The sequence below is a fragment of the Harpegnathos saltator genome, unplaced genomic scaffold (genome assembly GCF_003227715.2).
Source record: "Harpegnathos saltator strain DR-91 unplaced genomic scaffold, Hsal_v8.6 scaffold295, whole genome shotgun sequence".
Lineage (NCBI taxonomy): Eukaryota > Metazoa > Arthropoda > Insecta > Hymenoptera > Formicidae > Harpegnathos > Harpegnathos saltator.
This window is the reverse complement of record NW_020230089.1, coordinates 2454091-2479479: the sequence shown is the minus strand read 5'-3', so window position 1 is coordinate 2479479 and position 25389 is coordinate 2454091. Positions and strand designations below refer to the sequence as shown.

The 25389-nt window shown below is 43.7% G+C and overlaps 3 protein-coding genes across 4 annotated transcripts in view; 1 reads left to right on the top strand and 2 right to left on the bottom strand.

The window, feature by feature from the left end:
- Cda5 (Chitin deacetylase-like 5) overlaps positions 1-9077 on the top strand; it is a 73839-nt gene extending 64762 nt beyond the window's left edge. Inside the window, exons 11-17 of one of the 2 annotated variants that reach the window (XM_011149594.3) lie at positions 1094-1135; positions 1651-1844; positions 3140-3365; positions 6567-6696; positions 7137-7444; positions 8082-8280; positions 8700-9077. In XM_011149594.3, coding sequence (XP_011147896.1) covers positions 1094-1135; positions 1651-1844; positions 3140-3365; positions 6567-6696; positions 7137-7444; positions 8082-8280; positions 8700-8864 — 1264 coding nt within the window. In that variant the 3' untranslated portion in view covers positions 8865-9077. Of the gene's footprint in view, positions 1-1093; positions 1136-1650; positions 1845-3139; positions 3366-5030; positions 5257-6566; positions 6697-7136; positions 7445-8081; positions 8281-8699 lie in introns of both variants that reach the window. The other variant, XM_011149593.3, reaches the window with a different exon arrangement.
- Positions 9078-10658: 1581 nt separating this feature from the next.
- Positions 10659-11557, bottom strand: LOC109504309 (uncharacterized). The gene is made up of 2 exons (XM_019843634.2): positions 11200-11557; positions 10659-10971 (listed from the first exon to the last, which is right to left on the bottom strand). The coding sequence occupies exons 1-2, from the start codon at positions 11458-11460 to the stop codon at positions 10816-10818; spliced, it is 417 nt and encodes a 138-aa protein (XP_019699193.1). The 5' UTR covers positions 11461-11557; the 3' UTR covers positions 10659-10815.
- Positions 11558-11724: 167 nt separating this feature from the next.
- LOC105188252 (adenylate cyclase type 10) lies at positions 11725-22799 on the bottom strand. The gene is given in 19 exon segments (XM_025299865.1): positions 11725-12362; positions 12906-13045; positions 13258-13378; positions 13517-13761; positions 15629-15832; positions 16060-16357; positions 16415-16618; positions 16800-17020; positions 17494-17652; positions 17933-18142; positions 18374-18726; positions 19419-19699; positions 19812-20018; positions 20070-20268; positions 20270-20428; positions 20524-20648; positions 20922-21028; positions 21277-21500; positions 22392-22799. Coding segments are annotated over 19 exon segments (3798 nt in total). The 5' UTR covers positions 22496-22799; the 3' UTR covers positions 11725-12125.
- Positions 22800-25389: the final 2590 nt, after the last annotated feature.

The following is a 25389-nucleotide window of genomic DNA, read 5'->3' as shown; positions in this document are numbered from 1 at the left end:
AGAAAACAAATTTAACTAAGTATTAATTAGTTATACAACGGCGGAGAAATCAAGGAACACGTGACTCGGCCGCAACGTTTCTCTTTTGTGTTTAAGCAAAATAAAAACGGAACGCGATAATTACTTGTGTCAGATCTCAGAACTTGTCACTATTCGCTCGCGTGATAACGATCGCGACCGCGGTCCGCGTTAATTACCGCGTTGATTGTCTCGAATTCGCCACGCGATATGGCGATCGGCGCGGAAAAGTCCGGAACAGGACGCGGCGCGTTCCGGTGTGTCCGTCTCGGCGTCTGAGACTGTTATGATCCGCTCTTTGTATATATACGTGTCCATGTATTAGATTATTTGTATTTACGTCCTCAAGTGCGCGCGCCAAAGTCGAATAAATGTAAACAGAGGGAGAAAATGAGTCCTTTGTATTGTATATAAATATATAGAAATCGAGAGAGCGCCTGCGCATGTGTGTGTACGAAGGGATTTTGCAATAATCTTTATTAACGGGAATAATCCTTTAATTTGCATAATAAAATAACTTCGCATATTTGCATAATAAATAAATCGCAGACCGATAGGAAAAGAATTGAAAAATGGTAAATTTAATAGACGTACGCGGAAAGGAGAAGGGCTAATAAATAAAATCAATAATATGAATAAGAATAAGTCGAGGCTATCAAAATAAATCGATAAGCGATCGATCTTCGAGAATTTTCGATCGCGTTTCAACGCCTCTCTTTCTTTCTCTCTTTAAATGTCTCGTGGCGGATGAAATTCGTGCATTTCTTTCGCAAACAACGCGACGCGCGAATACGAATTTTTGCACGTGGCGCGAAACGCGAAGGGGACGATCCTGCGCCGATTTCCGCCGGTCGAGATCCGATTTCGCCCGGCGTCGGCAAAACGAAGTCCTTCGCTCGCTCGCTATACGCGCTTTCTCCGCTGCATACGCTGTAATAAACGAGCATTTTCCTTATTCACGCCGCCGGAAATCCTCGGATCTTATCACCCGCTCCAATTTTCTGCCTCTCTTCTCTTATCTTCTTGCACTTCTTCCTCCTCCACCTGTTCCTCATGCGTTTGCTTTCTTTTTCAGCCGAAGTCGACCGCAGCAGATCCATCGGGGCACAGCGCCGCCGTAAGTTCATTGTCAATTCACTTTCTTCGACAAGGCGTGACTCGGACGATGTAGCACCGTTCGTGAATCAGTCAGCGCTAAACATCGTCGTCGCGTGCGAAAAATCGCGCATTGTAGGACCGGTCGCGAAATCTTCGAACATTGCGCGCGACTTATTATTTATCAATCATAATAATATTTCTGAACGGAGAAGCACCTTTTGTTCACACAAAAGAAAGGACGAATACAGAAAGAGTCACGAGCACAGAAGATTACGACAACGAGAAATGAAAATAAATATGACGAACGAATTGCACAAAGAATTAAGCAAGAGACTAAAACAACAGACATTTATCATTTTCGCGGCTGAAATTTTCGGTGACGGTAGAACCGCCGGTAGAGACAGCAGTTATTCGCTAATGTGGTGAATCAATTTAACGCGCGACGAGAGTTATCGCGATCGGATCCGACTCGAGGCGAATTAGATTCGAAAAATTCCTGTTTAACGAAAGTTCTCTTGCTCTCGACGCCTGCAGGCGATCCCGGCCCACGTTGAAGCCGTCCACCGAGATAGTCTCGAAGGCGCAGGAGTTCGTCGATATCTACAGGTATCCGCCGGTGAGACCAGGGCCGATCTACCCGACACCGCAGGTGGACAAGCCCGCGGCGAAATGTCGCAAGGACGTCTGCCTGCTTCCGGATTGCAGCTGCGGCGGCTCCGACATTCCAGGTAAATCTTCGTTATTTATCAAGTGTCAATAATTATTCCCGCGACGAGAGTCTCTGTCTCTCCTTCCCTTTCTCTTTTTTCCTCTCTCGACGCGTCGGTCCACCGCGGCCAGGAAAAATTATTCGTTACCGACATCCTTGAGCGGCTCTTATTGGCTAGAGACTAAATTCGCTAAAATTAATTTTACGGATTAAATTTGTAGTGATCGGCTGATAGAAATTCAACCGATCTCTCTCTCTCTCTCTCTCTCTCTCTCTCTCTCTCTCTCTCTCTCGTCTCCTACGCCGTTTCTCTTCGAGTTGCCCGAAGGACAAACCCGCACGTTCCAAGTTACCTCACCGCGAGACGATTATCGGCAGAGGTCGTCGCGCGACTCCGTCCGATGACGATTTGTCTTTCATAATCGCAAGCCGGAGACCGTCGATCGGCTGTTGGCTCAAGTGGACCGGAAACGGCGTGTCGCGGGCTAGAAAACGCCAAGCGGAAAAGCCGGTCGCGCATCCCGCGTGCCGGAAGCTCGGAACGCTCGCCAGCTGGACGCAAACGAGGAAGTGGGACGCCCGTGCGTCCTGGAAAGCAGATATCTCGTTGGAAAGTCGTCGAATTCTGCACGCGTCTGCTCTCCTCCTGCGTCGATCGGCACGAGGACGACCGGCCGCGAGGAGGCTACGGATCGATTAAATCGGGCATGATCGAAATGAGACGAGCGCGAATCGCTCGTCGTTCGAGAGCAGCCAGACCGATGTCGAGCAGCGAGGAGACACTCGCCATGCGAGCCGCCTCGCGTCGCGAATGTTAAGTTTGACGAGCGGTTTAGACGGCGTCTCTCGACGCCGTCGGAGGACTTTCTCCGATTCTCTAACGTTACATATACACCGGCAGGTCGCCGCTGTACGCGGCACGCTCGAAAGTGAAATATCCACGCCCGACGTACGCGCGCGCGCGTGCGTCGCCCTTCGAAATCGAAAGCGAAATTCGCGCTCGCGGAAAACGCTCCCGCGAGAATGATCGATCGGTCATCCCGGGTCTCATTGCGTCTCGGGAAATCGTCATCTTTCCCTCGCTTCGTGGACAAAAAGAGAGAGAGAGAGAGAGAGAGAGAGGGAGAGAGAATTCTCGGAGAGAAACGGCCTACGTCTTCTGATTTTCCAACGTCGGCGATTCGCCGGCGGAATGACGCCCGGTGAATCCCTCTTCTTGTATAGGTTGACATAACGAATTAGTCTTAAAAGTCGCGTCGAGTGTCGACCGATCTTATCCGTCGCGATGATGAAATTGTGATGACACGCACGCAGGTGGTATTCCGATCGAGCAGACGCCGCAGATCGTTCTGCTCACGTTCGACGACGCCGTGAACGACCTTAACAGGCCGCTGTACGGCGATCTGTTCGAAAACGGCCGTAAAAATCCGAACGGCTGCCCGATCTCGGCGACGTTTTACGTCTCGCACGAGTGGACGGACTATAGCCAGGTGCAAAATCTCTACGCGGGCGGCCATGAAATGGCGTCGCACACAGTCTCGTAAGTCGGTTGCTCGCGGTTGCTCACCTTTTTTAAGCGCATCACCGGAGATCGTCATCGCCATCGTCATAGAACGCGCTGTTTTCACCGAGACGTCACGAGACTCGCGTACACGTTTCTGCATTCATCGCGTTTCTTCCTACCTCTCTCTTTCTCTCTCTCTCTCTCTCTCTCTCTCTCTCTCTCTCTCTCTCTCTCTCTCTCTCTCTCTCTCTCTCTCAGTCTGTCTCTTTCATTCTCTTGCTCCATTTGGCTGCGTGCGTGTGTCCGATTTTCAACGTTCGATCTTTTACCGTTTTCATTGTTTCGCCCACTTAATCGTTGCGCGTCTTCTCGTCGCAGGAGAGAACGCGCCGCGAAAAACGTCGATCGAGAAACACGACGCGTCCACGATGGAACCTGCGGCGCGCGAGAATCTTCGAGAATGGTCGAGTCCTCGAGGTGTCGGTCGACATCGCAGCCTCTCGACTGAAAGGATTTCTACCGTGTGACTTATGTTCGTTTATTCCCGTCATTTATATTTTCCAATTTCGGATTGATATTTACATTTACATTTTTGTATCAATTTCTACGTTTCTACGTCTATCGTTTCCGCGTTGGTTCTGCTCCTGTCGGTTACCGGCCATCCAGTGCGATTATACGTGCAGTTTTCTGAAAGAAAACTTTAGAAAGCTTTAGAAAGATCAAAGTTGAGATGCGTCACGTAAAATGCGATAAAAATATATACATTCGCGTCGAAATTTAGTCCGATAGCCATGGTTCGTCGTGAAATTCGCCGCGGAGAAGACGACAGTAGCGAGTGAAGATTCGTAGCGTGAAAGCAAAATCGTCTACGCTGGTCCTTCAGGTTCGGACGGAATTCGCGAGGTTGATGTAGAACCGGAAAGTCAGTTCGCGCAGGGTCAAGGCACGTAAGTCGACCGCCACCTCGTGCGCTCGTTTCCTTCGCGAAGACAACGTGAAGGCATCGTGCAATTAGAGGATCCGTCGCGTGGGCGGCGCGAATGAAGAGAAAAAAAAATGTAAATTGCCGTACTCACCGGCGGTGAAACCGCGCGAGCGAGAGATCGGCGATCTCGCGCCGAAGGGATCGCCCGCTCCGATAGCCGCGAAACATAGTCGTGAAACACGCGGTTTCACCAAGTGCGTATACGACACCCGAGTCGTATACTAATGACACGTGATACTAACTCTTTTCTATTCTTTCTTTGTCTCTCTCTCTCTCTCTCTCTCTCTCTCTCTCTCTGCCTCTTTTTCACGCTCTTTTCATCATCACATCACACGGCTCCTCATTCCCATCACGCGCCAACTTTAATGTATCGCACTTCGTCACACATCGGCCGCTGATTCGCACCGATACTCCCGTGTACACAAAAAAACGCTCGTTAAACTAAAAAAAAAAAAAAAAAAAAAAACTTTCAAATACGCTATCACACACCGGTACGTGCGAACAAAAAAAAAACAACAAACAAACGAATGAAAATGAAACGAAACAAACAAATTCGATACGCACACACACTTCGACGACAATCTCTCTCGTACGAGCGCGCGCTTCCTTCTTTCTCTCTCTTTATCGCCCTCCCCCTCCCCGGCTCACCTTCAACCCGCCTACGCCATCCTACGCCTCTTGAATCACACTCCGAATCGCGATCCTGAAACGAACAGGTGACTACTTGCCGGAGGAAATACCGCAAATCGTACTCCTGACTTTCGACGATTCCGTGAACGACCTGAACAAGGGCCTGTACGCCGATCTGTTCGAGAAGGGACGAAAGAACCCGAACGGCTGTCCCATCGGGGCCACCTTCTACGTGTCCCACGAATGGACCGACTATAGCCAGGTGCAAAATCTCTATGCCTCCGGCCACGAGATTGCCTCCCACACGGTCTCGTAAGTAGTCCCGCAAAAGAAGAAGAAGCTCGTCGGAGGATCGTCGCCGTGAGACGAGTCTGAAAATCTGACGGCCGATAAACGCGAATTGTATCGTACACGACACAAGATCTGAAAAATTGCTAAAAGATCAAGCCCTTCGGGCTTGGCTCGAACTATCTTATCAATCGCGGAAGATAAAAATCAAATTTCGTATTCAATGCTGACTTCAACTTCTTTCTCAGAACTTATGTCAGAATTCGTGTCCACCAGATCCGGCTTTGATTTCAATTTATCCGCGAGGCAGCGACATCCTTTCGGAGAGAGTCCGCTGTGCAAAATCTCTCGCGATTACAATTACAATTACAAACGAGTGAGATAAAACGAGTGACGGCGAACTACAAAGCGAGCAACGCGAGAGAGAACCGAGCATCCCGGATGAATCGTGCTCTTCCATTTTCATTCGTATGCACATGCGACCTCTGTATCAATCTGTATCAATCACGCTTGCTCTCGACGCAATCATTTGCCTCATCGATGCATCTTCGATGTCACAGAGAAACGAGTCGGACGATTAATCACGCTCGTCAGATAACCGAAAAGCGGTTATCGCCTGCCTACGCTCTAACGTGGGCCGCTTGGTGTTGGAATTAACGCCGTTAATTCTGAGCTCGTCTCGTTCACGAGGGAGTTAACAAGTGGCACGGTGTAATCGGATCGGTCGGTCGATCGATCGATCGACCGATCGATCCGCTTACGCTTTCGCTTTCGTCGCGCAACGTCGAACAATTGAGGTGACGCGATGGCGCGTTCGGGAAATTTCTTGCTGAGATTTCTATTTTATTATACTGTAATAGGTTTATTATTTGTCATCGTGCAATTTCATGTTTCCCTCTGCAATTTCTACACGTTATTTTTGATGATTTTACCGAACGGGATGGGAGAAATTGTCACGATGGAACTCGTCGGGCAAAAATTCGAAAACGAAAGAAGAGACGACGAGAGCCAGCTCGCCAAGTTTCCCAAAAATGAGTAAGACAAATCTCTCGAGTCGAGCAATAAATAATATCGACTTAGAGCCTGCAAAGGCAGACTTTGCTTTCACGAAATCGCAAGAGTGTCTTCCTTCGATGGCTCTCGGTGTCTCGTCATTTTGCAAAAGTCACGCTTATACCTGCGTTGACTGGCGATTACACAATCAGAAAAGAAAGAAAAGAAGTCATCGGACGTCGTCGTCGTCGGCCACCTCGAGTTCGGGTCGGCGAATGCGAAGGCATTCCTCATTAATTCCTCATAATTCGAAATGATCGACGAGAAATCCATTACGACAGACACAGTTTCGGCGAACAGTTCTCGGCGCGAAAGTGGGCGCGAGAGGTCGCTGGGCAGCGTGAGATCCTGTCGGCTTACGGAGGCGTCAAGCTGGAGGATGTCAGAGGGATGAGGGCTCCCTTCTTATCGGTGAGTCCAAACGACTTTCTTTTTCCCGACGCTTTCTGGCTATCACCAGTTTTCATTCGCAAATTTTGACAATTTCGTTGATTGAAATTTACATTCGGCGTGCGATTAAGGCTAACAAGATCCTGACGCGTTCAAATTGGCTTTCATCAAAGACACGTACTGACACTCGCAAGGCACTCACGATAGATACCAAGTTTCAATTCGATGGTGGGATTAGTCAAAAAGTCAATTACCAGTTCGAATTTCACGGGCCGTGGACTTGGACCACCCTAAAAGTATACCCGAGATCCTCCGTTGGTTGATTTTTTGAGGGTCGATAAACTCGGCGAATTTGTTGCGGCTTAACATGAAACTACAGTTTCGATTCGCGGTCATACAAATAAATGCGAGGTTCCTCGCGATCCGCGTCCGACGTTCTACATACGAGATGGCGACCGCAGGTCGGCGGCAACAACATGTTCAAGATGCTCTGGGACACGAACTTCACGTACGACTCCTCTATGCCGATCTATGAGAACCGGCCGCCCAGCTGGCCGTATACGCTGGATTACAAGCTCTTCCACGACTGCATGATACCGCCCTGTCCCACGAGATCCTATCCGGGATTGTGGGAAGTTCCTATGGTAATGTGGCAAGATCTCAACGGCGGTAGATGCTCGATGGGAGATGCCTGCAGCAATCCACCGACACCGGACGGCGTGTACAAGATGCTCATTAAGAACTTTGAGCGGCATTACACGACCAACAGGTTAGTGGAAAGCGACAGATCGCATTGCGTTGTGTGGTGAGCCGCGATTGTTGACTCGCGAATCGAACGAATCTCCCGGGGAGAATCGCGCACGCGCGTTTCCACGCCAAGTCCCCGAGAGGACTTCCTTCATTCATGTTTGCAAAGCGCAGTAACGTCAACAATTCTGAAACTCGAATAAGATAAGATATATTGCAAGACGAAGCGAAGAAGAGAGAATAAAAGCCGCCCCTTCGAAGTAGCGAGTAAACGCGCAAGTATTTTTTTCTTGAGATCTCAGTAATCAAATCTTCAGTGATTAATTGAAATCAAAGTAAATCTGGTAGTAATTCAGTAATTAATCAGTAATTAATTGAAATCAAAGTAAATCAAATAGATCGAAGTAAAAATGGAATTAAATTAAATCGCGTTACTTTATTATTATAGTTAGCAAAGCCAATTAACCTTGAATTGGATTACGATCATTGAATTAAATAAACGTCTAACCGTTCCTCGCTCTCACGATTGTCTCGAAGGGACAATCACTCGGGCCGCTAAGAATGACGATCCGATAAGAATGAGGCGCGAAACACGCCTCTCGTCTCACGAAGTCTTAGCATTAATTCGCACGTCGTTCTCGCGTTCGTCGCGAACACAGGGCGCCATTCGGTCTTTTCTACCACGCTGCATGGTTCACCCAGCCGCATCACAAGGAAGGTTTCATATCGTTCCTCGACACCATCGTCGCCATGGACGACGTGTGGGTAGTTACGAATTGGCAGGCCATCCAGTGGATTAGGAATCCGACGCCTCTGGCGCTTCTTCACACATTCGAACCCTTCGGATGCCATTATCCGGTAAGAACCCGGATCGTAACGTCGCTTCTTAGGGAACTCCTCCCTCGAGGAACGTCGCGTACCGTCGCCGCCAATAATTCTCCCAATACGGATTCCAACGTGAACCCAAAATCACCCAATCGCGAAATTGTTATTGCTAAAATACTTCTCATTTCTGATTATTATTCTTTTTATCATTCTATTGTACTGCTCTATCATTTTATTCCCTTAATATTTGGATACTTGTTATCATTTTTATATCGAGTCGACGTAGAAACTCATTCGCAAGAAGAAAAGATTTGCTAGGAAACATCGGCTGATAACTTTACGGCTACGGCTTTAAGTGGCGGCGATTCTGTCCGATTCTGTTCCTCGTGTCAGGGAAGGGTTTTGATATGCTAGCCCCGCAGCCCTTTTTCCTAATGAGTAATCCGACGCAGGACCGACCGAAGAAATGCAACAACCCGAAGGTCTGCAACCTCTGGCACAAGAGCGGCGTGAGGTACATGAAGACCTGCCAGGCATGCCCAGATATCTACCCATGGACAGGCAAGACCGGTATACGTAGCAGTCGCATCGACAACGAGGTCGACGCGCACGAATGAGTTGTACAGACGGAAAGCGCAGTTTTCGTTGCGATCGGGAAGAGAGGCAAACCCGAATAACGCGAATGTCCCACCGCCGGACGCGCCGCGATCCCAGACGGCACGAGCTTCAAAAAGACGTCTCGAGGACATCTAAAAGACGTCCTACTATTTCTAGACGTCTTCGAGACGTTTTCTTGAACGTTCGTACTCTCTCTCTCTCTCTCTCTCTCTCTCTCTCTCTCTCTCTCTCTCTCTCTCTCTCTCTCTCTCTCTCTCTCTCTCTCTCTCTCTCTCTCTCTCTCTCTCTCTCTCTCTCTCTCTCTCTCTGAGGACGAAGAGCGAGAGAAAGGGCTGAGGGAGGGCGGAAGAAAGAATAAACTCTTTATTAAATTTTATATAATTAAATTTAACTAGAAATTAGGAATAAGTTACTTCGCTTAAGTTTAATGCAATTTAATTGAATTTAATTTCTCTTTCTTTCTTTCTTTCCCTCTCTCTCTCTCCTGTCTCTTTCTCTCTCTCTCTCTCTCTCTCTCTCTCTCTCGATCTTCGGACTTCTCGCGGATTTGTCCGCGTTATTCGGGCTTGCGGCCGCCGCCGCCGCTGCCGCGCGCGCGACGGGAGACACTCTCTTCCGTTTGATTGAACAACCTCGAGTGCTGTACACGCGCGTCCTCGCGGACGGACGCACTCGCGGGCCGAGTACGCCGATGCAACGAGTAGTGTTTCGCGCGATGAGAAAACTGTCTCTCGCGTGCGCCCGACCGACCGGAGTATTTCGGAGTTCGTGGGCTCGGAGACAGAGTCGCCGACGATTCCTCGATCTTCCGGAAACGAGGACGGGGACGAATCGCAGGGAGGAGTCGTGCCGACCGGCCTCCGAAACGCGTCGTCCACTCGTCGGCAATCTTTCTCGCTCCTTGTTTCAGATTTCTTCTTTATTTCTCGCTTGGCACAAGCGTCGATATCGACATCGGGGACGCGCTGGGCGCGTCGAGTTAATTCGAGTCGCGGAAAAATGAAGATCGCACGAAGAACACTGAAGAACCTTACGTTTTCTTCTCCATTTCTTTCCTTCCTCTATTTCTTCCATTTCCTTCTCCCTTTTCTCCACCCCTCGTTTCTTTCTCCATTTGTTTTCAACATTTTTCTCTTCACTTCTTCCGCTTTCCGCTTTACTTTTTCTCCTCCTCTCTTCCTCTTTTCCTTCTTCGACTCTCTTCTCTCGTTCTCTCTGTCGAATTCGCGGACATCCTTGGCGTACTCGGCCGAATTCGGCCAAATAGAGCAATTAATTAAATCGCAACGCGTTAATAATTAATCGTCGGGATACGTAAGTAACTAAGCGTCAGTCGCTGGAGACCATCATCATTTCGTAATTTAAAGAAACTCGTGACGGCTCTCGCGATCGAGATTCACGATGCGCGGAGGTCTCATTTGTCTCTTTGTGAAGACAAAAAAGCAGAAAAAGGCAACAGAAAAGGGGAAAGGGTAAGAACCGAGGAAATCTCGCCTTGACGAAGTATCATGCGCACGAGGGGATCGTCGTGTTTACCTTCTAGAACGTAAAAAATTATGTAATATGACTTTATAATAAATAAATATTTCGCTACGACGCACGTCCACCTCTTTCCTCTCTCGTTCCTTCGTTCGGGAGATTTCACAAGCTACTTCGAGAGAATATATATTACATTGATCTAAATTAAATCTCTAATTAAATATTATACCTCTCTCGATCATTTCGAAGATGCTTGATATCAAATTGTTAGTATCATTTAATATTATTTATCAAGGTTAGTTTTCTATGTGGCTTTTGTCGCGATCGAGAAACTATCGTAGCATCAACAATAATTGAACATAAATATATCAATTATATGTGTTAAAAATACACACATGTGACACGAGTTTGGAACGGCACTTTTGCTGTCTTGAATAAAAGGAATTATATACGTTGAATATAATCTGCTCGCTACAAATACGTATTGGATATCGGTAAGGAATAAAGTATCGTGGACCACACGTTGACGTTGAAGTTGCAAACATACTGCCACGGCACGAAGTCCAACGACTCTACGTACTCCAACCAGTAGCGCGCCATATTATTGTAGACTTTCTCACTCCACGTCTGCAATAAGAAATTTTGGACGATTGAACGCCGATTGAAAAACTACTGATAAAGAATCGCATCCGTCGTTTTATAGGATCAGTCACAAATTGAAGGCTCATTCAATTTAATTATTCGCCTCAATGAAGAACGTATCGGCTGCTAGTTGAATTTATCTTAAGAAGCAATTAATCGAACGAAAGGATTTACTAGTATTTATTCATTTTGAAGGGTTTTGGTCGATGTTACCCTTTCGTTTTGTATGCTCGACGCCTCGATCAACGTGTTTCCCTGCGCGTTCGCGGCTTTCCGGGCTTTTCGCAGATAAAATCTCTCGGCCGACTTGCGACCCCGGATGACGTTCAGGTATGCCGTCAGCAAATATAAACACGGTTTCACCACCAATGCGTAGGCGGAGACCTTGTTGAGGCATTTGATAATCTTGCGAACGTCTTGAACACGATCGTTCAGCTCGTCAGAGTGCTTCGCGTTGACGCAGCGCAGTAACATCAACAGATAATATTCCAGACCCTGTGAAGAATCACGCTTGCAGAGGCTTGCGATTAAAATGTAATTGACCGATGTATGAAATGAAAAAAATGAGACCACCAGATGAATAAACAAATTATTTTTTTTATCAACTTAAACGGAACTTTTCTCTGAGGTTCTCTGAGTTTCAAAGATATGTCATATTAAAAATTAAAAATCGCTATAATAACGAACTTCCTCGTCATCCTCGCTAGGGAAAAAATTACTAAAACTGTTTGACGAGAAATAACGCTGTGTAAATAAGAGGTGCGAGTTGCCTTATCATCACCTAATTGCACACTCTGGCGTCCTGTACAATCATATTATTATCGTTGTATTACCTTGCAGCACGTAAAAATTCGAGAAAAATCATGGTCGCGATCAACACTCTCCACGTACGCGTCCGCACTGTACGCAGTCGTGTTGGTGAGCGTGTATCCCCTGCGTAGTCATCTTGTGTTATATTGTTGTTACGGAATTATTATCGAAACTTTTCACTTTCAGATGAAATTTGAGCGTCGGATACTTGCATTCTGAGTTGGTAGATCCACAGGCACGTCAACAAACGGCAGCTGCTCTGTGGGTCGCGCGTCACGCAAGACTTGGATCTGTAAGCTACATGAACACTTGTAACTAATTGACGAAGTTCAGCGTGTGTGCTTCTGTGCTAAATGTCGTGTTATTTTTTTGCTTTCTTTACCTACGAACTTCTCGTAATATTTGAGAGACGTCTCATACGACTCCAGAAGCACGCTAGCGTCGAGCAAAAGTTCTAAGGAGAGAGCGTAGTACCACGTCTTAGCGGACAGATCCACATCCTCGTCCGCTAAGAAGTACAGCTCTGCCATCAGGTCGACGGCCTGATTGATGTGTTTGGTCCACAGCTGATCGAGTTACGCGATAAGGGAGTTACGGGGGAAAGTGAGAGAGAATTATGCGATCATAGGCAATGCGCACGACATTCCGAACGACACAAAGCAGAATTTCGGAAGGAAGAGATCTTTCGGGAGATTTCTTAAAAATGATTTCTAATGATTAAATAATACATACAGGGTCCGCCACTTAAATCCGGACAAATTTCAATTTGAAATTCTCGCTTTATTAAAGTGCAGCAGTAGGTGTCGCATCCTGACCTGAACCTAAAATAATTTATTTGTATCCTTATATATATTTACTATAATAAACGACTTTTTCGAGAAAACATTTTCATGTCCGGATTTAAGTAGCGGACCCTGTATAACGATAAATAGGAATTAAAATAATAGAATGGTGTATAAATAAGATAGAAACGACAATAAACAGGATGACTAATTAGCAGAAGAGGATTAGAATCCATAGAAATATTTATATGATTTTAAATCTACTCGCGTGATTTGACACATCGACGAGCGAGCGAAAGATTCGAGCGAATTGACTGTAATCATTACCATTATTTCAATTAACGACGGCATAATGCCCAATGAAAGATCGTTCAGATGCAGAACTCCGGATATCCTCAAAACTTTCACACCTATGTCCACGGCGTCCTCCAACTCGCCTCTCAACGCTCTGCTCTTTCGAGGAGACTCTGACGTTAGCATTTTTGCGAAGAGCAATTTTACAGAAACTAAATTCATAACTCGAGCATTGAACGTAAACTCTACCTGACTTGATACATCGCGAAGTAAATTCGGACCAACATCGCCATTTCCTCAGAGTCGTTCCAGCCGAGCTTTGTCTCTATCAGAATCAACATCGGTGCCTCGATGCATCGAATTAAATTAATGTCGCCAGTGCGACAGGAAATTCGAACAAACGCTAAGTATATCTCGCCTTTCTCCAGAAAACCGTCGAAGTTCGGGTAACTAAGTTTGAAGCTTTGTAAGGCGAACAGCTTCGCCGCTTTCATCTTGTCTTCTCTCTGCAACGTTCGAATGTTGACGATCATCATCCACATGTATTGTCAGTGGGTACAAAATCCCTCCTCGTGTTCTGCTTGTGATCTCGACTTGAACTTCATCAAATGAAATTTTGAATAATGTTTGAGTCAATACTTTACCGCGAACGCAAGGCAAAGTCGTCGCGTATAAGACGCCAGTTCCAGCCTTTTCGCGGCTAGTCGCGCCGATTTCTCGTTGATTGCACGGCGAGGAAGGGCGTGTCGCTTGCGATGAATTTTTACACTTATCAGCAGGTCAAAGCACACGACTTTGTGAATTTTCAACGGTGCGCCTCGCAGAGTCACCACCGCCGCGTAATACTTCTTGGCCTGATCATAGTTTCCTAGGGCGCTGTAGGCGTCGCCTGAAGGGCGCGATAGGGATTAATTAGCATACCAGCAGGAGACTTTTGTTAATTTGATGATTTTGAAATTGTCAGGGGTCAATAAATTGACGGTTAGAGCACTATTGTAACAATATATTCTCGAGATCAAATAGAATAAAAAAGTCAAGTACTATTTTTTTCTTTCGACAAATGGTCAGCGAGATATCGTAAGTTGAATATTAAAAAAGTTACCAAGTTTTCTTTAAATATCTCAAAAAATATTAAGCAAATGAGAAAATGTTTCAGACGAGAATTGTTCAAATTAATTGGTAGAAAAAGATGATATAATAAAAAAAAATTGAAGTTTTCATTTAAGAAAAGTAATGATCAGTGAATATCTCGAAAGTGGCGCCACCTGTAAACAAATTGATTTGTGTCTCCCTGGAAATCGTACACCTCTTGTATGAGATATTTGTTTTTTTGTGAAATGTCTTGTTTTCGAGATATTTTACCGGTCCGAAATTTTTTGGACACTCTCTGTACATAAATCGAATTGTAAAATATGATGTAATATACAGGGTGTTATAAAAGTCCCGGAAGAGCAAAATAACTCAAAAAATATGAGTCCTAGAAAAAATGCGAAGTACTGGGTTTTTATGGTTTTTTCCTGGCTATCTGAAGGTGACCTTGGATTTGACCTTGACAATGATCTTGAAGATCATTTCAAGATTAGGTCAATTTTTTTAAATGGGACCCCATACTTTTGACCCCAGAAGTGAAAAGAGCGAAAAATTTTACGTTTGGATATGACCTTAAACACTGCCAAATTTGACCTCTGAAGTTCACATAAAGGTCTAAACTTGTTTTAGGCTGAAAACGCGAATATCTTCGAAAATGCACCTGCTAGGGAGCAATGTTACGCATAAGAATAAGAATGTAGAGGTCAACGAGGGACATTCAGCCGTGATCTTGCCCTTATTCTCAAGGTCATGAGTTAAGATTATTATTAAGGTCAAACCTTTTTTAGGACTGAAAATCCATACTTTTGACCTAAAAGTGTCAAGATTGAAAAATTTTACGTTCGGATATGACGTTTTCAATCTTGACTTTGTTCTCAAAATTATGCGTTTTACGTTACTTCACTGATCGTGAAGTCTACTGAAAGTAAAGTGTCTCGGAACCCGACCACTGAAGACAAGGTGTCTCAAACCCGACCACTGAAGGCAGGGTGTCTCAAACCCGACCACTGAAGGCAAAGTTCAATTAATCCCGGCCACCGAAGGCAAAGAATCTTGTAACTTGGCCTGAGATTACAAGAGATGTTCAAAATGTTCCCCATTGACCGTTTGACAGTGCGTTTGACAGGTCAAGGTTGAAAACGTCATGTCCGAACGTAAAATTTTTCAGTCTTGACACTTTTAGATCAAAAGTATGGATTTTCAGTTCTAAAAAAGTCCGGTTTGACCTTAATAATAATCTTAACTCATGACCTTGAGAATAAGGGCAAGGTCACGGCTGAATGTCTCTCGTTGACTTCTACATTCTTATTCATATGCGTCACATTGCTCCCTAGCAGGTGCATTTTCGAAGATATTCGCGCTTTCAGCCTAAAACAAGCTTAGACCTTTATGTGAACTTCAGAGATCAAATTTGGCAGTGTTCAAGGTCACATCCAAACGTAAAATTTTTCGCTCTTTTCACTTCTGGGGTCAAAAGTATGGGGTCCCATTTAAAAAAATTGACCTGACCTTGAAATGACCTTCAAGGTCATTGTCAAGGTCAATTCCAAGGTCACCGTCAGATAGCCAGGAAAATACCATAAAAACGCAGTACTTCGCATTTTTTCTAGGACTCATATTTTTAGAGTTATTCTGCTCTTCCGAGACTTTTATAACACCCTGTATACAAGATAATATTTTATACTTTCCTGTTAAGGCTAGAATAATTCCCCTGTTCATGATGCTCTCTTCCGCGTCATCGCTTATTGCAACAACTTTCTCGTTCTTTTCGGCAGCAATAGCGAGCAGCTTGATTGCGTGAGACGGTTGTGCGATTTGGATCAGCCCGGAGCTATACTCCATAAGAAAATCGACCATCTTGTCGACCTCGCCTGAAGATTAGTTCAATGTCGATAATTATTACGTCGATTTACGCGTTACCTTGATTCGTTAATTAGCGGTCGTCGACGATTGGAAGCGACAAGAGATTTGTCAAACTGCAGATTTTGAGGAAGAAAGCCGAGTAAATAGAGAAAGAAATACTCGACTCTGCCTGATCGAAAAATTTTGGAAGTCTTGCGCTAGTGAATAGTTTCTTTTAACAAAGTCATCGTTTCACCGCTATGCTCGATATGCTGGTGCAACCTCCAGAAGAGGCAACTAATGACGCCGTCGCATCGACAATTGCGGTAATCTATGTGACTGTACGCGTCTAAGTAGTCCGACCGGTCGTGATCTCTCGTCGTTTCTGGCGCGACGCTCGCGAAGACGCGTCTCCAGAATCTGGACGATCTATTCATCAAGCTTTTTCTGATCCTCACGCTTCTTATCGAGGACATATCTGAGTAAAGATAAACTGTCTTGATTAGCAGCTTGAACTTCGAACGACGGAGATTCGGCCGAAATTTTAATTTGTTCTATCAATTCAATTTATTTTCAATTCCAAGCCCGAATTTATTTTTAATTCAAAGTCAGCCACCTTCGTCCTCGACATCGTCCAGATATGTCGGCATGATTGACACTCTGCGAGTGTTGCCGGTGAATTCTTGCCTTCTCGCCGATGACAGCGAGTTCGTCCCGCGCAGAGGCAACTTCCTCCTCTTTTGTGGATCCGCGAAAAGCAGTCTGTGACCTATTAATGATGTTTCAGCCGCGTTCAGATGTGTACCAGTTTGCCTCTGAGAAAATGATACAAGAAGCACGAAACGGATAAATTTCTCTAGTGATAAAAATACAAACTCTCCGTGTCCGTACGTGTATTTGAATAATGAAAATAAATCGAGAAGTCAGATCAGATCGATTTCAGGAAGGAAAAAACGAGGGGGCATTAAACAATTAACTTTGGTAATCGCTCCTCACCTTCGCGGACGTGTCTTCAACAGGAACTCTCAGGAAAGCGCCAGCGCCGCAGGAGTTGCACTTTCGAGCGTTTCGGCCGTAAATCTCGACAGCTCTCGCGTGATGCTGCCGCTTTTCCTTCTCCGTTTGCATGTCGTATACCGTCTTGCGAAATAGATCGACTTTAAATTCCAACGTTTTGCAGTAAGCACCGAGGGGCGGAGGTGTAGCGACGATAGTATCTGAGAAAGGAAAATTACGGAGAAATCGCGAGAATCGACGAAAGATCATGGAGCAAATAGACGTGTTGCGTTCATCTATACTGACATTTGCGATCTTTGACCAATTACAGACTAGAATTATTTCGCGAAAATTTTCGAATATCGAAAGATCAGTCATTAAATGGAGAAAAATTAAATTAGAAAGAAATCTGAAACAATTTAAATACATTGTAAAGAAATTACAAAATATTAAAATATATAATATATTAAAAAAAATAGCTGTCGAAATTAGGTACCAAAATACAAAATTTTAATTAAATACCAGGTATTGATCGAATGATTTCATTCGATAAAAAAGGAAGAGCCTGGCCACGCTATCGAGTGACGGTTAATTGATTGTTAATGAATTGAACGAAACGATGACAGAAATGATTAATGTGTACGCAGGCAGTTGCGATAAACCAAGAGATTCATGTCATTAAATATCAACTCACGACGCGATAAGCGACAGTTGCAAGTCACCGAGTGGCGCATGTCGGAGAAGGTCCTTCGCTTCTTGAGTATGCAGAGGACGAGATCCTCGGAGTGGAAGTCCCGTCGTTGGAACGAGGCGCACTCCAATATCCTCATGCGGAACATCTCCGGAATTACGGCTGCGGATGATACGCGCGGTGTTAATTATTGATAAAACTCATCAGAAACCATAATAATATTGCAGACACTTTTTAATTGAAAGATCAATCTGTTGATTTCTCAAAGATCTCGGATCAGCAGATAAAACTAATTTTTATCGAGAGCTCAGATGTAACTGGAAATTAATTGTTGAAGATACACGAATGAAATTACGCGTTGGACGAAGGATTTTATTTGATAAAAAATAAGCGTCCCGTAAATGCGAGGCCAGCCGTCAATTTAAGGACAAAAAATATTTACCGTTAATGGCATCATACTCGCTGTTATTCGTACCCGGAATCGCGTTCAACAACACGTTTCGTTTGAACACCGTGCCCAACATCGCAGCGCACACGATGAAATTTCGTTCCAACGGACTCATCCTGCCGTAGATCTCGCCTATTAATCCTGAGGACCGAGAAGATGCCTCGTTTGATGTTGATGTGAGCTTTTCACTCGCAACTTCGCTCCCTCGATTTATTTCTCACATTTTTCTTGTAATATTACTGTAATTTCTATTCTTTTTTCTTCATATCTTTTTTATTTTAAATGTACTTTGCTGTTTTGTTGATGTCAGATCGTCAATCCGTTCAAAATCATATTTATTTCACCAGCATCTTCAATTAAAGAATTAGGTTGTCTATTTCATCGTGATCTCGGATCAGTATTAAATCTTTTTTTTATCGAGGACATATAATTAGCGATTGGATATTAATGAAAAATAAAAACAACGTGTCGGATCAAGAGACAAGAGATTATCGCGAGACTCGCCTCTCGTATCATGGCCTATCTCGAAAATTTCGTCTGAGTAACGCTTGTTCACGTCGCACACGTCCAAGTAGCTCATTCGCGACCAAGTCGGTGGTGGCGGCAACTCCTGCGGCGTCAGGTCGACCGGCAGTCTCATAAGCATGCGACTATCCGGAAACACCAGGTCACGTTGACTCGCCTCGCTCGGCGATATTCTGACGAAGTCCAACATGTTGTTCTGCAGGAGAAATGTCACGTATGCTTCGCACCATCCGATGTGGCCTTCCGCGCATGTCCGTAAGATCCTGTACGGAAAAACGGCGTCAGTGTATTTCTGACACTCAAAGGACGACCAGTGAAAAAATTTGTCTCCCGGTAAGGATAATTTCGTGCTTTTGAACTTGGGGTTAACATCAGGGAAATCAGTAAAATTGTTAAGTGTACACGGGAAGAAAGATTTGCTAATATATGGATAACTAAAAATATCAGCTACAAAAGCAAATTTGCTTGCTTTCACAGCAAAGGACTTAGTTATGATAACTAAAAAATTTGCTAATATATGATATTAGCAAATCTTTTAGCTATCACAATTAAATCCTTTGCTATAAAAGCAAGCAAATTTACTCTTGCAGCTGATATTTTTAGCTGTCCATATATTAGCAAATCTTTATTCTCCGTGTATGATCAAGAAAAAATTGAACAAGGCAACAAGATATTGTAAATAATATATTAGTAATATAATATTACTAATATATTATTTATAATATCTTGTTGTCTTGTAATATAAATAACATATTAATATAAATAATTTAGTTAAATAAGTAAATAAATAAATCTGTATACAAATATAAATAAATATATGATATATAAAAAACATAATAAAAATAATAGGTTCACAGTATTCATTGAGACACTAGGAAGATAAATTTCCAACAATATTCCGACAGAATCCGTCCATTATAAAAAATCCTCGAGATTCAAAATCGAAAGAGAATACCTGCTCAGTTTTCCGGGTATCGCGAGGACGTTCAAAATTTGGCACGCGAGCACAGGGAGCAGTTTCGGATGCAGACCGTCCAGCGTCCGCTTCATCAGCCTATTGTCTCGACGAATCATCATTTGTGCGTGAGCTGTCCACGCACTGTATCGAATATCTGTCGACAGCATCGTCATCGCCACCACAACGTGGTCATGGTTGAGAGCCAAGGACAAAAAGCGCCACGACGCGTTGTCCATGTACTGAACGTCGTCGAGCAGGATGCAGATCTTGGTCTTCAACTGCAAACAATTGAGTTGAAATCAATATTCAAATGCGAAACTAGACTTGCGACATTGGGATTAGAACCCTGAAGTAAACTCTGAATTAAGATCGACACGGGGGACTCAATACCTGCTTCAGTATTTCCTCGAAGATACCAACGACCTTCTTGTGACGTCGCCAATCAGAGTCCGAACAGTAAGCGTCCGACAGAGGGAAGCGAACTCTCATTAGCTCGTTGAGGTAACAAAGATCTTCGGGGGTGATAACGCCCGCCAGTTTGGCGAGTAACGCCTTTTGACGTTCCTCGATCGTGTCGCACTTCTCGGCATCCAGTATCTGCGAAGGAAGGACTCGAAAGACTCATTTCGACGACTGACACTTTTGTACCTGCAGGATAACGTGGTGCACCGCCGCGTGAGTCTTCTCCGCATAAGTCACGTGAAGCGAGAGCTCGATCGGTCGTATTTGCCGGTTACGAACGCTCACGGCGAAGGCGTCCAACAGCCGCGATTTCCCGGACCGTTCGCCACCCTCGAGGGAACAAACGGGCGATTGAATCTCGTGGTACGCGTTTGATCTTCGAAGGACTAAGATCGGTCACCTCTATCAGCAACCCCGAGTAATTCCGCCCGGCCACACCGATCTCGTCCAGGATGTCGTCGAATTTGTCCAATTCTTCTTGCCTGCCCAAGATGGGGTAGCAATACTCCGCGGTGGAGTTCGCGTCAAGGTCGTCCTTCCGTGCTCTGCTCGAGCATCGCAACAGGTGAAATTAATTTTTTCCGACAGTCGTTCCTTCTATTTCGCCGTCCGAGAGGCAGAGATGAAGATTCAAACTCACGGCGCGTCGTCGAAGTACTCGTACACCTGACACTTCTCCAACGGTCCCAGTGTCCTTAGTCCTCGGGGGCGAAACTGATCCTTCCTCAGACGACTGTGCAGCACGGTGTCGTAATCGCAGGAGATCTGCCGGCGTAGATCTTCAGATGAGCTCCAGGTAGACATGGACAAGGGTTTGTTTTTAAATCAATCACTTCAAACTGATCGCGGGTCTTTCAAGTCGAGGGAAAAATATCTTCTTGTGATGCTTGTGTTTTTAGTGGCTTTACATAATGCAATGCATGTTCTCGCTTGCAAAAATGTGTCGAGCATCTAACGTGTGTCACACAAATGAGAGACCGTCAGAGACAGCGAACGTGTCAAGTTAGGACAGCTCGAAAGAAACGAGCCGCCGATTACCTTATCGTAAGAAATACTCATAATCCACGCGGCTCTGTCGACGGATGGCCCGATGACCACGTAATGCTTTCGTATGGAGTTTCCGATCACGCCGCAGTAGGCTAGCCCTAAAATTGAACGCACCGAAATCGTGTACGCGTCGATGAGGAAGACTCATGCACGTTCATGGGCAGACTGATCGGAGGTGGACAGGAGAAATTATTCAGTGGGAAGATTCCCATATAAGGAAACGAATTCTTTCATTGGGCAGGACGGAGGTGCGTTGGGGGGAGCACTGGACAACTTTTCCTCCCACGACCGTCCGAGTAAGAATAAAGGAAGAAGAAGAACCCGTCGTCAGTCGTACACCGACTACCTGTCGAGACACCGACGGACACGTTGTAAATGTGCGCGATACTCTTCACCATCTGCAGGATTTGCATCGCGCAAGTAACCCCGTTCTTGCAAGACTCGTCAATCTCGAGCCCTCGTCTTTGGTCGTCGCCGTTGAGCTCGCATATCCCGAACACGATGCGGAAGAGGACACCCTTCTCGTATGGATTTACCGCGTCGATGTAGCCCGCGTATTGCGCGATCACACTGCAAAATAAATATCGAGGTGCATTGTTGCTCGCTCTCGAGAAGTTGCTTGTCGAGAAGAATAATATAACATTAATATGTTTCTCTGAAAAAGGCAACAGCACGCATATCCGCCATTCTACAATCTCTTCCTCAGCGTTCGTTTTAAAATTGTCAATTTTTTCAATTATACAGGGTATCTGTAAAGTCCGACTCCACCCCTGGATCTCGGAAACGGCTTTAAATATGAAGAAATGTTTCAGACAAAAGTTGTAGGATATTGAGGGGGACACATGATAAAAATATGTACTTGACCTCGAGTGACTTGATCAAGGCCAGGTCAATGTGATCGATGGCTTCTTAAATGGAAACCTCCTACTTTTTATTATATATTCTTGTAGCCCTTATCGAGACGTTTTAAAACACTATCTATTTTTATTTTTTACGCAAGCAATTCCCAAGATATGAAGCTTCAAAGTTGACATACCGCCGGCATTCGCATTACCGCGTGGAGATTGCAAGATCGGATTTACGCCTCCGGCCTTGATAAAGTCACTCAAGGTCAAGTCCATATTTTTATCATGTATCGCCCTCAATATTCTACAACTTTTGTTTGAAACATCTTTCCATATTTAAAGCCGCTTCCGAGATCCAGGGATGGGGTCGAACTTTACAGATACCCTGTATTATATTTGTCTTAAAAAATTTTTATTGTATAATTTATTGGATAATATTTATTGGATTATATATATATATATATATATATATACTTACATATAAATATTTATATATAAATATACACTTATATATAAATACTTATATAAATATCGTAATTATTGTATGAAATAATTTTAATCGTTATTATTTACTATTATTTATTATCATTGTGACCGATTGTTATTATTATTATACCTATGCACAAGTAAAAAGCACTTGTCGACCAGGAGAACCAACTCGTCGTCCGTATATTTACCGGGAACGATGTCGAGGGACACCGTAGTGACATGCCTGATCATCGTCAGAAAATCCAACGGCCGACCCCTTTCGATCTACAAACGATGGGAGAGCATGAAAGTCGAAATCATCACGGAGAGAAGCGCACAGAGCGCTTACGATAGTGCTCTGTCGACACCTGCTGGATCACTGACTTCATCAAGTAACTCTTCAATAGCGCGCTGAAATTTGGATTTGCCGCCAAGATCGTAGAGATCGCTGATGAAAAAGAGAAGAACTTTCGTTGTACAGGCGACTTCGTGTTATTGCTTCTCGATCAGCGAGTGGTCATCGGCTATTATCGCAATAATCTTACTTATAGCAGAAGTTTCCTCCTTGTTATCGGCGACCGTCGACACGGAGGACAAGTCTTCGTAAGTGAACGTTGTACGCATGCTGGGTCTTCTCTTCGCGTTGAACATCGAGGTGGACTCAGCGTTCGATGTATGTGTTGGCCTTTCGTCCGATCGCGTCAGCACTTTGATTATCTGTAAATATCAGTCTTTTGAGAACACGAAACACTTCAGAGCTAAATGCTCGCTGAGGATGAAGAAATCTGGAAGGCAGCAGCGACGAAAATTTAAGCAGGGTCGCAAGAAAAATATGATTATCTACAGCGTATAATTAATAAAAAATGGTAAAGTAATATAGAGCCTTTGAACATTTGGAACCTAAGATAAACCTCAGGAAAAGGACTTCCTCAAAGATCTCATCTTCTTAAAAAGAAATTTCATAGTGATCACTAGTGAGTCAAATCTGCGGCATTACAACTTTGCAAACTTGCTATGGTTTGGTTTATACCAGGGATCCAAACCGGACCGGTACCGGAACCGAGAACCATTTCGAAACCGATTTTTATGCTCAAACTGTAACCATAACCGTACCGAAATGTTATAATATTAAATAGACCGAAACCGATACTGGACCGATAAAAATATTTTGGGTTTTCGGTCCTTTTTTGGTTTCTACGACACCCTATGTGTGTCGCTGCCGCCGATTATTTATTAGAAAATTCACACCGCGATCAACGTATTACAATTACAGTTATGTTCAGGGCCTCTATTCCGTTACCGTGGCTCCGACAGTCGTCAGTATCGTTAACGGCATTGCGCCGCTTTTTTATTATATGAATTATAAGGATAAAATAAAAATAAATAATTTCATATTTTGTGATTACAATCTCAGGAAAATAAAAGAAGCAAAACGGCCGCTGGAAACAGATAGCTACAACGTTACCACAAAAATCTCAAAAACAGAGGAAGCAATACCAAGTACAAGTACATCAAATCGAAACGATTAACGGTGGTTAAAATTGATAAAAAATGACGCCGCTTAAATATTTTTGTGAAGAAAATTCGTTTATATATTACATATTGTAATATTGTAATTTACAAAAATAAATATTTATATAAAGAATAATTTCGGGAAAACCGTTATTTTAAATGGTTCTAGATCCCATTATGCCTAACCGGACCGAAATTTTGTTTCGGTCTGGATCCTTGGTTTATACATAATCAGTTTCCAAAATTCATAGTTAGAACTTACTGTGCTAAAAAAAATGTACCGAATAGCTGAATATAAGAATCGTGAAAAAAGCAGAAATATAAGTTGAATCACAAAAATATCCCGAAGAAAAAAATTAGAAAGGAATCTGGCTTTGTCTCCGTGGGCGTTAACGTGAAATCCCATGACAATGGCCCGGAGATTCACAGTCACAGAAAAGGCGGACGAAAAAGAATCGAGAAATATCCAAAAATTTATAGTCTGTTTGACGTAAGTTATAATAGTGTGAACTACGATATGTTTTGCCTGTTGGAAAAATTGTAGCTCGATAACCCGGTACCGCTGAAAGGAAAATATTTAGCACCTACGAATATACAGAGTGTCCCATTTTAAATGAGCCAGGCAAAAATGTCGAAAAATATAAAAGATAAGAACTAAGAAACGTTTCAGGCCAAAATTGTATAATTTCAAAGGGGACATAAAACAACTATATCATTTTGTTTACAGATGCGACTTTCGAGATATTCACTGATCATTACTTTTCTTAAATAGAAATCCCAATTTTTCATCATATCACCTTTTTCTACCAATTATTTTGACCAACTTTTGTCTGAAACATTTTTTTATTTGCTTAATACTTTTTTAGATATTTGAGACATTTAAAATGGAACACCCTATATACATATACACACACACATAGTGGATATGTAATAATATCTTTTTATATGATGGGAAAACTTTTTAATAAACACGAAGTAAAATAAAATTGCAGAACAGTCAAAACTGTGCTCAGTAGATCAAAAATTAAAATTATGAATAAAAATGGAAATAAAAAATTATGAGATAAAATATGGAAAAAAAAAATTTTTAAATATAATTAAGATATATTTGCAAACAGAGTGAAATAAGTATAGTCAGTGGAAACTATTTTTGTAATGAGGTCTACTGTATTGTATTAAAGACGGTTATCTTATATGCGTGCTGCTACTGCTACTATTTTGCTAGCCGAACAAAATAATGTACTAGTCGTTGAAAACGACTACAATTTTAGTGGGATTATTTATCTTTTCTAAGTGTTTCAGGCTCGTGTATCTCAACCGAATCTCTACGTTCTCGTCTTATTTCAAGAACTCGAAATATGGTATATTCATCACGTATACCTTCATCTAGAAGTATATTTCTCTTTTTTTCTTTTTTTTTCTAAGTTACGCGTTCTAGAGATAATAATTGCGTTTATTCCAGTTAAGATAAAGTTCACGGCTCGAAATATACTTTGAAAGTTTGTACCTTGATGCTACGGGCGTCCTTGACAACGTACTCGTATCGACTCGGCGTGCAATGCCGCCAAGCACTGAATGACAGCACCATGTCGTTGGGCTGCGATATTTTTTTGACGTGCTTCAGGTCGCCGATC